The 14,397-nt window shown below is 42.9% G+C and overlaps 1 protein-coding gene across 3 annotated transcripts in view; it reads right to left on the bottom strand.

Moving 5' to 3' along the window:
* The window catches only part of NRP2 (neuropilin 2), a 112,660-nt gene that overhangs the window by 12,986 nt on the left and 85,277 nt on the right, over positions 1-14,397 (bottom strand). For all 3 annotated transcript variants that reach the window (XM_056536196.1, XM_056536197.1, XM_056536198.1), the window contains one exon: positions 13,351-13,389. In XM_056536196.1, the coding sequence (XP_056392171.1) occupies positions 13,351-13,389 (39 nt within the window). The remainder of the gene's footprint in view (positions 1-13,350; positions 13,390-14,397) is intronic.

The following is a 14,397-nucleotide window of genomic DNA, read 5'->3' as shown; positions in this document are numbered from 1 at the left end:
AATTTATGTTGCGCTCAAGAAATCCAGTTAAATTCTTGGAGGTGTATGAAATACCACAGAATCTAAGCTGGACCTTGAAGAAATATACAGTTTCCAATAACATAGGGTCAGCCAAATCCCTTATCATGTAGATTTGTCTATATGTTGCCTGCTCAGCAAAACTGTTCTCTTTCTTAATTTGTCACCTTAACTTGAACAGGCAATTCCCTTTTTTTCCTTCTCAAGGTTAAGTCAACCTCTCTGCAACTATTCATATGTCAGAGGCTGAGAGGATGTGTGCTACACACTGTATAGAATAAGAAATAAAATACTCACTATTGTGGCTTGTAATCACCTACTCTAAAATATGAACAGCTTCATCAATATTAATTCTATACAAAGTGGCTAAATATTAACGGGATCAGGAGGAAATAATAGCAGCAAAATGTCAGCCGCATAAAATATCTATAACCCTGATGTGTTTACTGAAACGGTGTAGACACAAAAATCACCTTTTCTTAAAACATTCTAAATTTCCCCATCTATCGTATAACAAAGTAATGACATAAAAACACTACTTGCTATGACTGCTATATCAGTGGCTATGTCTTAGGTACCTTGGGGGAAATATCAAAAGGCTGTGCTGCTTTTTTAAGCCAACTAGTGTCATTAAAAGGGGTACTCCGAGGAAAAACATGTTTTAAAATCACCTTGTACCAAAAAATACAGATTTGTAAATGATTTCTATTTAAAATTCTTAATCCTTCCAGTTCTTTCCAGTTTGACCACAGTGCTCTCTGCTGCCACCTCTGTCCGTGTCAGAAACTGTCCAGAGTAGAAGCAAATCCCCATAGCAAACCCCTCCTGTTCCAGACAGTTACTAACATGGACAGAGGTGGCAGCAGAGAGCACTGTGGCCAGACTGGAAAGAACTACACAACTTCCTCTGTAGTATACAGCAGCTGATAAGTACTGGAAGAATAAGGATTTAAAAATAGAATTTATTCACAAATCTGTATAATTTTCTGGCACCAGTTAATTTGCATTTTTTTTCTTCTGGTGTACCCCTTTAAACCCCAATACATCTGAACGGCAATGGCAACTGTTCATCTTACCCACCCAAAAAGACTCATGCTAAGGAAACTAGAGTGTATATACAAACAAATTAAACAAATATCTAAGATCTATAGGTGATTGTCTATTTAGTCATTTATTTAGTGCAGTGTAAAAAAATACCATGCTGCTGGCTAGAAACTATCGTTGCACAGATCCTATATTCTTACAAATCCCTGTTAATATTTAATTTTTTTTACTTGCAGATCTGTCCCAAAAACTTCAGCAAGTAGTGTTGATAGAGATGGTGTTTTTACGTATCTCTATTTGATATGTTTTTACTTGCAGTAGATGTGTTCTAGAAATTCAAACTCAAATAGAAAAAAAAACGGTAACCCGCACTCACCGCAAGGCTTCAGCCTTCCTGCTCCGACCTAGAGTCTCTTACGGACGCGGTGCTGGACAAGCCTGCAGGGCGCTCAGAGGTGACTTCCGCCAGTTTCATATTGTGCGCGCTTCATTCCGGCCTCGAAGAGGCCGGAAGAAGCGCACACAGCGTGAAACGGCCGCAGTCCCCTCTAAGCGCCCTGCAAGCCTGTCCAGCACCGCGTCCGTAAGAGACTCCAGGTCAGAGCAGGAAGTCTAAAGCCTTGTGGTTAGAGCAGGTTACCATTTTGTTTCTATTTGATTGAGTTACTGATTCTATGTTTCTGGTTCCCAGCAGCGCCGGGCTCAATACAAGGACCGTGGTCTCCCATGTTAGTAGTTGTAACCCCTCCTCCGATCCCAGCTATCCGGTCTCAGGCTTAGCAATAGTGCCACTGTGTGGGTCTTGTTGTGGTCCATGTGTTCTAGAAATATATGCAACACTCAGTCCCATGCATCTGAATGGAGTTGTTTGTGCAACACATGGATTGCTATCAATCCCCATTCAGATGAATTGAACAGTCCCAGAAATTTCTGCAACAAATCTTCAATGTGTAAATTTGTGAATATCTCCTAATTCACACACTGAAGAAGAAATGTGCAGAAAATTCACGTGGAAACAGACAAAAGGCGAGGATTTAAAATCTGCAGCCCGTCAATGCTTGTGTAGGAAATGCTGCACATTTATTGCACATATTCCCCATTGACCTCAAGGGAATTGAAAATCTGCAATAAACTGTGGATTCTAAAACTCATTGTCCATTGAACTTTTAATTAAATTTATTCCATACCAAAATCCACAACAGAAAACCAGCATCAAAATCTGCAAGATTTGGTGTGGGTTTTCTGCTGCGGATATAGATGCAGTTTCGGTGACATTTGGCAGCACCCTTGCACATACAGTATATCCTGTACGCTTGCTATAGGTATTTAGAAATCCGATTTTTGGGATGTTCGTGTGTTTTGAAGCTGAACTGCAGGAAGTATGAAGGTATACAGCCATAATTAGAATCCCCTAAAGATATAATAAGATTCATCATCAGGGGCTTTAATTAACTTTAATGTAATGCTATCATGAAGTGCCAATGACTTTATCCAGGGGGAGTGCTGAAGAATGTACCCTGAAGCAGAATAGTAGTGCTTGCATATTCACAAAACTTGACTACTCTGGTAAGGAATCTGAATGTAATGAAGTGCTAAGGATGTGTGCTTGAACATTCCTGCAGCAGATTCATAGTTATGACAATTTCCTGGCCTTGCAGTTTATTGTTTATTACTTCTAACAATGAATGTTTCACAATAAAACCTTCTCAGTTCCCGTCCATAACTGGGAAATCGAAATCTAGGAAGGAACAACACCCAGCTCCCCTTGTGTCTCCTTCTGCCTCGATCAGACATTCACTGCCACTGAAGAGGTGCATGCTGTACAGAGAATGAGCTGGATAACAAGGCACAGTCACTTACTATGTGCACAACACAGATCCAAAGACTTTATAGGTAGGGTTCACATTTCATTTTGTGTGACAAAAAAAAACTAAACAATGGACAGGACACACTTTTTTACATATACGTGCCTGTTCTAAGGAGATTTCCATCTATGAACCAGATATTGAATGAATTTACATTAGGGGTAAATATTTTATTATATATTTATATGTGACGCACTGAAGAAATGACACTCGTCATGTGGAGTGGATGTACAGCCTGTATATAAGTGTTTTAATGTTATTCCTCCTCAAAATAACTCAACACACAGCCATTAATGTCTAAACCTTGGTAACAAAAGTGAGTACACCCCTAAGTGGAAATGTCCAAGTTTAACCCAATTAGCCATCTTCCCTCTTTGGTGTCATGTGTGTTGTAAGTGTTACAAGATGTGAATGGGGAGCAATGACAAAGAATTGGTGCTCTACAGAAAGATGGCCTAGGCTATAAGAAGATTGCCAAGACCCTGAAACTAAGCTGCAACACAACGGGCAATACCATACAGCGGTTTCACAGGACAGGTTCCATTCAGAACAGGCCTCGCCATGATCAACCAAAGAAGTTGAGTACACATGCTCAGCATCATATCCAAAGGTTGTCTTTGGGAAATAGACGTATGAGTGCTGACAGCATTGCTGTAGAAGTTAGAGGGGTGGGGGTCAGCCTGTCAGTGCTCAGACCATACACTGCACACTCTATCAATTTGATCTGCATGGCAACTAAAGATGAAGCACAAGAAAGACCATATAAGGCTGGGTCCACACTACGTTTTGTCCCATACGGGAGCGCATACGGCAGGAGGGAGCTAAAACCTCGCGCTCCCGTATGTTACCGTATGCGCTCCCGTATGTCATTCACTTCAATGAGCCGACCGGAGTGAAACGTTCGGTCCGGTCGGCTCATTTTTGCGCCGTATGCGCTTTTACAACCGGACCTAAAACCGTGGTTGACCACGGTTTTAGGTCCGGTTGTAAAAGCGCATACGGCGCAAAAATGAGCCGACCGGACCGAACGTTTCACTCCGGTCGGCTCATTGAAGTGAATGACATACGGGAGCGCATACGGTCACATACGGGAGCGCGAGGTTTTAGCTCCCTCCTGCCGTATGCGCTCCCGTATGGGACAAAACGTAGTGTGGACCCAGCCTTAGTGTGTCTTACCTACAGTCAAGCATGGTGTTGGGAGCGTCATGATCTGGGCCTGCATAAATGCTGTTAACACCGGGCAGCTACAGTCCACTGATGGAACCATGAATGACAACATGTACTGTGACATACCAAAGCACAGCATGATCCCCTTCCATCAGAGACTGGACTGCAGGGCAGTTTTCCAACATGATAACTACCCCAAATACTCCAAGATGACCACTGCTGAGGGTAAAGTTGATGGACTGGCTAAGCATGTCACCAGACCTAAACCCTATAGAGAATCTATGGGACATCCTGAAATGGAAGGAGAGGAAGTGCCAGGTCTCCAGCTCAGTCATGTCGTCATGGAGGAGTGGAAGAGGACTTAGTAGCAAGCTGTAAATCTCTGGTGAACCGCATGCCCAAGAGGCTTAAGGCAGAGCTGGAAAATAATGGTGGTCACACAAAATAATGACACGATGGGCACAATTTGGACATTCCCACTTAGAGGTGTACTCACTTTAGTTGCTGAGGCTTAGAAATTATTGCCTGTGTGTTGAGTTATTTTTTGCGGACAGAAACATTAAACACTGTTATACAGGCTGTGCACTCACTACTCACTACATTGTAGCAGAGTGTCCATTCTTCAGTGTTGTGACATGAAAAGATATAACAAAATATTTACAAAAATATGAGATGCGTAGTGTTAGGGAAAAAGTGATTATAATCCATTACTCAATAGTTAATATAGTTGTTCAATGACAAGATATTATTTTATACTAGGCTGGGGTATGTTAAACATAAAACAAAAGTCATACTCACCTGCCCCGATCCTCTGCAGTTGTAGTTCTGATGGCTTCTGATACCTATTCATCAGTGTCATCTCCTAGTTCCTGTGCTGCATCATTCCCACAAGAACTGGCCATTCAGCCAATGAGGTGGTACACCACTGTGGTCAGCGATTGGCTGAGCAGGCAGTTCCTGCAGAACAAAAGCTGCAGGGGATTGAGGCAGGTGAGTATGACTTCTTTTTTACGTTTAACTTTTTTGTCTCTGGACAACCCCTTTAAGCTAATAGCTCATTTCTATTTTAGTATAACTCTGTTACTAAACAGGGCAGATTATGATGAATAATTCATGATCTGTTAGAGTGACTGTTGGAGAACAAGCTATTCTCTAGCACCCAGCCAAACCGTTGCTATGTTTTCACTGGCTCTAATTTAGGTTTTAGCATTATGCTGATAAATATGGAGAAACACACAAAAAAAAATATCTCAGACTTGTTTAAATGGAAAGTCTCAGAGACTGGCTTAAAAGAGCTAAATTAGGTGCCAGACGGCAAAGCAAAAAATTCCCAAGCATGAATTGTCCATAATTCAGCTTTTTTACTAGTGGACCCTCAGCAGCCGTGGAGACAAATCAAATATTGCTGATAAACACAATGACCGGTGGAAAGACAGACCAATGAAATACAAAGGCCGACAGGCTGTTCTTACACAACTCATGATTATTCCAATCCTGGAGCATGAGTAAATATTCAACAACAGTCTTGGCACAGCATTGCATTTTTTCTTGTTTGGTTATAGAAGCAACTGAAGGAGAAAAACAACATGCCAATGAAGCGGAGGGGGGAGTTGTGGGTGTCAGCGTTCTCTTAGCATATTTGTGGGGCTGCAGTTACAGCAATCTACATAGAAGTAGCTACTGTGGCTTAATTTAAGCGGCAGCATCAACATGAGAGCTATAGAGCCCCTTCAGCAGTCTGCATCTTGATTTCATTAGGTAACTTTCTAGACTTAAAAGGCCCTTAAATCAGTACCTGATTCTGGCACAACAACCACATGCCCATCCTTATACGACACGCTTATATACTGGAATGTGAAAAGGGCTAGCATATACAGAGGATCAGATTATATGTATACTTAAATTATCACCTTACAGCAGGTCAAATGGAAATAATCTCAGTTTAGTAGGGAAAAATATGTGATCATACCAGAGATTTACAACATTCAAAAAGCGTAGGCTTCTATATGCTAACATAATGGCCCTCATTTGCACATGTCTGTGCAAGTCTGCGCCACTGTGCGCCAGGAAAATCCAACAAACCCAACATTGCATTGTGAAAAGCTGAACAAGGGGTGTGGTCTGTCACATAGCTGGCATGGTCGGCCCAAAAAGGGGAGTGGTTTCACGACAGAAAATCTTGTGACTAAATGGTTGGTAATTTCCACCTAGAAAAAGCTGGTCAGAAAATGTTCCCGACTTGTAAATCTGTGATCCCCATAGTAAATAGAGAGGAATCCTTTAAGTCTGAAACAACATTTCATACTAGTAAAGTAAAATGTGACACTCTTAGTAAATGAGGGCCATTGCGATTTGACGCCCATATAGATAAGGGGTAACAGGTGTGTCTTACAGCCCCTTGTGGTTGCCCAGTATGGGATGGTGTTTCCCCGTACCCTTCTCCTGCCCTGTCAGGCAGAGTTCCTTTATGTCCCCAGGGCCCCCTGCAGTGTTATCCCCTATGTACATATGTTATATGTTAAAAGTGTAATGTTTCCTTAATTACTGTGACCATGTGCTTGTTACCCAGGAGGCACTAGTGACCAGGTGACCCCTCAAGTGACCCATGGGCTCTTTGCTAGACACCCCTATAAAAACAAGGGGTGGAGCTACAATCTCTCTGTTCCAGCATTCTTGCTCCTGCTGAGGTCCAGTGCAGTCGTCTCAGTGTGTGTGTCCAGAGCATTGGAGACCTCAAGCCTAAAGTCTGCAGCCACAAAGTCAGCTCATGTCAATTGTCAAGTCAGTCATGTCAAGTCTTCTATATAGTCACCGTGGCCTGCACTAAAGTGTCTCTACATACTGCAAGTCCCAGCAAGCCTGCAAGGTCCCCCTGTGTCACTGGTCACCTCCTTGGGATATTGGCTGTACTGCATAGACTGTATCACCTGTCTACCCTCAGTAAAGCTGCCGTTGTTTGAAACTTGTGTCGGTGTCTTCATTGCACCTGAGCCTAGCCCAGGACCAGCGGTATTACCTTTGGGTGGTTAAGGCTAAACCACGCCCCGGCATCACGACAAGAAGGGGTTAATAACATCTGCCCCCAGGGTTACAACATCTTCCCTACATTGCACCCCACACGCCACAACTTTTGGTGTCATGAACAGGATACGGGTGTGTGCCTTATGCCCCAATCCTCCCCCCAAGTTCGAACTGTGTCCAATACTGTTTGCAAAAATCGCATGCTGATGTGACAGAAGTTTGCGCCAGAAAGTGTATGGGACTTTGTCGTTGAGATGAGTTTTAAGTGAGGCGCTTGTGAAATAGAAGGGGAGGTGAAGAAAAGTTTGCTGCCTGTTGTTTAGAAAACTGCTAAAGTCGCAAAAACTATGTGCAAAATTAGAACAGAAGCCATGTTACGTTATCCAGCATTGCCTGTACCTGAACAGGTTAAAGATGCGCCGAAGAAGCATGTGAAAATGTCCCGTGCTGGTCAATGTCCTTGGGCGTGCAAATCATGTCGCTGCCTCCATGCCGAAGTGGAACTGTGAAGATCCGCCCCTTATTGCCGGGAGAGTGGAAGTCAGTGCTGCACCGCTGACGTCCTTCCAGCCGGTGGCTATTTTCTTGGAGCCCAATATAAAAGGGACCATGTGGCCGGAGGTACACAGTATACCGAAAGGTGCAGAGAGGAGTAACATGGCGGAACAAGTGAGCGCACGCGTGGAGAGTCCCAAGATGGCACCGGAGGCAAGGAAAGTTGCTGCAGCGCAGCTGTTCCAAGAACTGGCTGACCCCTTGCAATATCTTTCCCTCAGGGCCGAGGAGGCCTGCCACCTAGTCCCACTGCCGGAGGATGACTGGAACGCCTATCCCTTTGGGTTGCTGCCATCGAAAGTCAAAGGTACTGCACGAGAGGAGGTCTTCATGCCCGAGGCACCTGCTATGGCTCCAAGATACCTGCCAGAGTCATCTGAGGATGTGCCCAGGCCTACTTCTGTGGTCGAGGAGGTTTGACCAGTTCACCAGGCACCAACTGTTCATCCCCCAGTGGCGCAAGCTGCTGCGGCGCAGGTGGTGGTCACTGTGAGTCCGACCATCACCAAGTCCCATGTCTCATGGAACACACATGTCAACCCCATGGAGGGGGCCCAGTCTTGTGGCCCCAGGTTCATGTCACACCCTAGGAAGCAAATCGATCAGCGAGGCTGGGATGGAAAGATGCCATGTTGAGGAGCATCTTGTCAGTCAAGTAACTTTACCCTTTTGGTCGAAAAGACTAACTGTGTTCTGTGTGAGAATACTTTTGTTGTTTCAGGTTTCTACAGCAACGTTCAAGAACAGCGCCTGACGAACTTGTCAAGAGTTTTTGTTGAAACCAACTTTATAAGTGTGTGCCCGGCTCTTAGCCAAGATTCTTTGCCAAGAACTCTATAATGTACCTGGACTGTAGAGCAGTACAATGGACCTATGTGTATATATATCTCCTGTTATAGTAATATATTTTTGCTCATTATTCTGCACAAGTCAACACTTGTTTATACATAAAGCTCAAAGTGTACAGTGTTTTTGTGTCTGGCAATTTTTATAGGAGGTATCCTGACCCAGTCAGGAGGGACGTCACTACTACCTCACCACCAGGACAATAGTATAAGGATTAGTTTCCCACATAAAGTTATGTACTACACATTGGTCACTCACACCATATTAAATAGTGTACATATGTCTACATTTGCATTAGGGCTGTAGCATGTTTAATGTTTAATATTTTCTTTTGTCCATGTGCCCAGGATACTTTACTGGCCAGAAGGTATTCCTGTTAACCCACTGTGCACGTACAAAAATAAGATAACAAATGTCCAATGTTGTCTAGCAATGTGTTAAGTTCTGGGGCGAAGTGTGTCCAGCTGAGGGACCCCAGTAGCCAAGGCATTGGGTAGATAGTCTCCGGCAGCCAAATCTGAAAGAGTCATGTATATTGTTGTGTATATTGTCCTATAATCATATTCCTACAGCAGTTACTAGGTCTAATAACCCTCACATGTTTGCAGCGTGTAAGGACATTTTTATGCCACATGGACTCATTTTGTTCACATGTTTATTACCACCAGACCAGAGTATGGATGTTGTTTGAAATGCCCCAGGAACTGTCTGTGGGCCCCGTGGTCATTCCGGTCCTCCACCATCCAGGACTGGGCGTCGAGGGCAACTTCATTAAAGAGGGGGAGTTTGAGGTGGCCAAGTACGGGATGGTGTTTCCCTTCTCCTGCCCTGTCAGGCAGAGTTCCTTTATGTCCCTGGGGCCCCTGCAGTGTTATCCCCTATGTACATATGTTATATGTTAAAAGTGTAATGCTTTAATTACTGTGACCATGTGCTTGTTACTCAGGAGGCACTAGTCACCAGGTGACCTCTCAAGTGACCTATGGGCTCTTTGCTAGACACCCCTATAAAAACCAGGGGTGGAGCTACAATCTCTCTCTCTTCCAGCATTCTTGCTCTTGCTGAGGTCCAGTGCAGTCGTCTCAGTGTGTGTGTCCAGAGCATTGGAGGCCTCAAGCCTAAAGTCTGCAGCCACAAAGTCAGCTCAAGTAAGCTTAAAGTCATCTTCATGTCAATTGTCAAGTCAGTCAAGTCAAGTCTTCTATATAGTCACCGTGGCCTGCACTAAAGTGTCTCTACATACTGCAAGTCCCAGCAAGCCTGCAAGGTCCTCCTGTGTCACTGGTCACCTCCTTGGGATATTGGCTGTACTGCATAGACTGTATCACCTGTCTACCCTCAGTAAAGCTATTGTTGTCCGTAACCTGTCATCGGTGTCTTTATTGCCCCCTTGCCTAGCCCAGGACCAGCGGTTTTACCTTCGGGTGGTAAAGGCTAAACCACGCCCTGGCGTCATGACAAGAAGAAGTTAATAACATCTGCCCTACATTGCCACACCCCTTATCTACATCCTATTGAAATACATGCTTGACCATCATGCATGTCTCTGGGGGAGTTGGAAGAGATAACTATTTGCCAAGTTACCTTTCAGCTAACAGCTATCTTGGCTGCTTGATTTTCCAAATGCACTGTGACAAATACACTACAAATGGAGAGGGAAAATAAGCAAGTGATATACATGTGTGTACATAAACTCCAAACACATACATCAAACTTATTCTTCAATCACCCAATGGAGGCCAAAAAGTGTCATAGTGGCCTCCGTTTTAGTGGTTTCTGTAGGAGTTTATGTTTTTCTGTTGGATGGCGTGTGAGTAGCACTTCATTTTTATGTTTAACTCGATCTCAGCCACAGGCTCCCACAGAGCAGAATCTTGTCAAAAATATCCTACATTTTATGATCCACACATCTCTCATAGCTATCTGATGGAGATAACCAGTGAGGAGCCCCTGAATTATACCCTGCTGGACAAGGTGTATAAAGAGCCTAATATAGATGCCTCTCCAAATACAGTGACCCCTCGACCTACGATGGCCCCGACATTTCAAGATACGATGGCCTCTCAGAAGCCATCGCATGTTGAAGGCAGCATCAACATACGATGCTTTTGTATGTCGGGGCCATCGCATAAACGGCTACCCGGCAGTGCAGACTGCTTCAGCTGCTGCCGGATAGCCATTTACGATGTGCCGTGTGCCCCGACGATCACTTACATGTCCTCGGGGCTCCAGCATATCCTCTTCGGGGTCCCCTGCTACGCCGGCGCTCTCCTTCAACGTCATCACGTCGTCACGCACACCGTCTCGTCATCCAATAGGAGCGGTGTGCATAGCGACGTGAGGGCGGCGATGGAGAGCGAGGATCCTGGGCAGCAGAGACATTCCAGAGCGACGGGGACACGGCGACAGTGATGGAGGGCGACAACCAGGGCAGCGGTGATGGGTCCGGAGTGGCGGGGACACAAAAGTATTACCTCCTATACTTTACATTGCACAGATCCCTCAACATAAGATGGTTTCAACAAACGATGGTTCATTTGGAACGGATTAGCATCATAAGTTGAGGGACCACTGTGCAAATATTATTATACTCTCTTTTTTTCGTTGAGGACATTTCAAGGACAAGGTAGAAGAGTGTAGTATGTTGAGTATTCTCGTTTTATGCTGAGTTTTGCATAAATATACAAATAGATTGTATAGTGGTGGAAAACATAAATTAGGTAGCATATGGAGTATGCAACTATGGGGGGAGCTATTATTTCTGCCTATGGACATTGCAAGCACTAAGATGCATGTGTCTATTTTAACTAAGAGAATTATACAAGATAATAAAAGTGAAAATGTTTTTAGAGTTACAGACTAAACTCATATTCAACAGTTAAACCCTTCAAGACAGATCCTGTTTAACAGACACATGTAGTCTCCATCAAACCCATTGCTCTGAGGCGTGGCACCGTCTGATGTTGTGGATGAAAATAACAATTTTATATAATCTCTACTTTTAATGGCAGATTTACAATGAAGTCATGTTCTACTTTTCTATTAGAGAGATAAGGACTCAAACCAAAAATCATAAGGCTGATAAACTACTTACACAGCATATTAATAATTTTACTGACATACAACTTTGAGGTCAGCTGTGGTCAAAAAAATCCCTTGTGTCTCTTGTCTCGGCTTGCTCATAGAACACTTTAGGAAAGCATATTTATTAGCTATGTGGCCAATGCCTCGTATGGCCTATTGGTGATTTAAAAGGTTTCCCATGTGTTAGTAACAAGATCTTGAACAACCCCAAACCAAAGTCTGATCAGAGTGTCTATTCTTTGCACATAAAATGCAAAAATAGCTTTAACAGCTTAATATTCATGATTTATCAAGTGTTAAGGACAAACAACAAGTAACACTTTTCACAAGAAACTTACACATATCTGACTCATCGCACACAGAAGACTGGTGATGATATTTGCCTATGACCACAATGTAACCCACCCACTCAAGATCTAATATTTAAACTACATCTGCATGATTCTCAGGCAGAATATGTAGGTTTTTAGTTATGAGACTTATATGGCACTTATGTATATTTCTATGTATTAACTTATAATGTTTTCATTTATTTATTAACTTATGGCATCTTATATGGCACTTACATAGATTTTTGTTATAATTTATGGCAGTCTAAGTCACTGTTTAACCACTTACCTACAATGGAGACCAACCCATATAATGTTCCTGCTTTACTTTACTCACAACTTAAAAAAAGGTTTTACTGCAAGTTAAGCTAAAATTCCACTCCCCATACCCACTGGTATCCAGGAATATGGTAAGTAGTAGGTAGGTTACACTTTACAGCTGTATATGCCATCAGCTAGTTTTTTCCCTTTATAGGCAATTGGCACCTCCTCACGGTTACCATAAAGCCTTAAAAGTTAGCCATCATTTCCGATAACTTTTGACATGTCCTGACAGCATAAGTCTTGATTGGTAAATGTCTTGACCCCCACTAGGGGCAAAATGGCCTATCTGAAACCTTTTTGGCTTTTCTGGAACATGTGGGGTAAATGTATTATGAAGCATATTCTTTCTATACGCCTCTATACCACTCTACTTAAAAACAGGAATTAAAATATGGTAACCAGAGCTGAAAGGGCACAGTACTGAGCTAATTACTTTTGCCCCTTTGCTATAAGCGTTGGGTGTCTGTGAATTAGGACCCTATTGATCAAAACCTCTGGCATGAATGAGCAGTGGCTTTTTAAGAGGTATTGTGGAGAAATATTTGTACCTTTAAAAGTGCTAAGGGTGTCAGGAAAAGTAAAAAAAACTGTACCCTCACCTGTGATACACTTCAATGATGTCAGTCCAGTTGTCAGCACTTCCTGTAGGAAATGCCGGTTCCGCCAACCACTGAATAAGGCAGGACACCCCTGCTACTGGTAATTTTCTGAGCAGGCATTTCCTATGTATTGCAATTTAGAACAGGAAGCACTGACATCAGGGACAGGCACTGTCAGAACTGCACAGCTGGGGACTGGCAGCAGGTGAGTATGTATTGCTTTATTTTTTCTGACGCCATGAGCACTTTTAAAAGTAAACATATTTTTCCATAATACCTTTTTAACCTTTAGGGATTCCATTTTGGCACTTAGGGAAAGAACATGATCACTTAATCTTCTGCTTTCTAATATGAAAAGCCTGTCAAACAAATACCCATATCTCAGCTGCCTGGATACCTGTATGTGCACTTCAGGTTGTGAGTGAAGTTAAGCCTTGAACCCCATAAATTATAAACAATATCGTAAATAAAAATGACACACAATGGTAAAATTCTCACCTGGATATACAGTTGGTTTGGGAAAAGCAGAGATTGGTTCTAGAATAGAAAAAAAAAATACATGTAATTTCTATTAGATGCAATTTAGTCAATTGATGTGTTTGACAACATTACATATGCATCACTTCATTTTACACTGCTGTATTAGAAGTATTTATGCTCATGTTAGTTAGTACACAGCCCTCATAGATACCTTGCCGTAAACCACATGAGTTAATTTCAGATACAAGCTCGGGCCTCCCTCTGGATTCATTTCATTTCATTTATTATGCAATGTCGATGCAGAGCATGTGTGCTAGAGATGCGTATTGATTAGGCGCCCTGTCCATATGCCATGAAACGCGGGGAACAATATCCTCACTGCTGTGTCGTCTTTAAATGGGATAAGACAAGTATGATCTCATGGCTACCCGTAATTATACACACCGCAAGTCTTTCAGAACTACATTTCCCATGATTCTAAGCGTGCTACCACTGTACTTGTAGATTAAATACAGTATTTGTCTACACCTGTCTACCTAATTGTTCCGGACAAGGGATTGTGTCATTGCATGTGCGGGCATTTGGCAAGGCTCAAAGAAAAAGTCTATGATCAATAAACTACTTCATGGGAAGGATCTTATTCAGATTTTTGGAATCCCAGACATTGGCCCTGATTTACTAAGAGTGGAGTGTAGGTTTCTTTGTGGGTTTTAATTCCCCCCAAAAAAAATTCCCATGGTATTTACTAAGGTTTCTTTGTGGGTTTTAATTCCCTAAAAAACAATTTCCCATGGTATTTACTAAGGTTTCCCTACATTTTCCACTTTCCCTACACTTTGCTTTTTTTTACACATGCTCTGATCTGTCTGGTTTTCCTCAGCTCAAATCCACCACATTTTCTGTGGAAACCTTAGTAAATATGTTGTTTTTTTGTGAAAATGTCGGGAACATGCCCCTTTTCGGTGACCATGCCCCCTTATCCTGATGGCCACACCCCCTTTCAGGTTTTCTCAGTAAAATGGAGAGTTAGTCAGGTTTTTTCAATTCCGGCGCAAATTCTGGCGC

Source organism: Hyla sarda, chromosome 8 (assembly GCF_029499605.1).
Source record: "Hyla sarda isolate aHylSar1 chromosome 8, aHylSar1.hap1, whole genome shotgun sequence".
NCBI lineage: Eukaryota > Metazoa > Chordata > Amphibia > Anura > Hylidae > Hyla > Hyla sarda.
The sequence above is the reverse complement of the archived record's forward strand: the minus strand, read 5'-3'. Positions and strand labels throughout refer to the sequence as shown.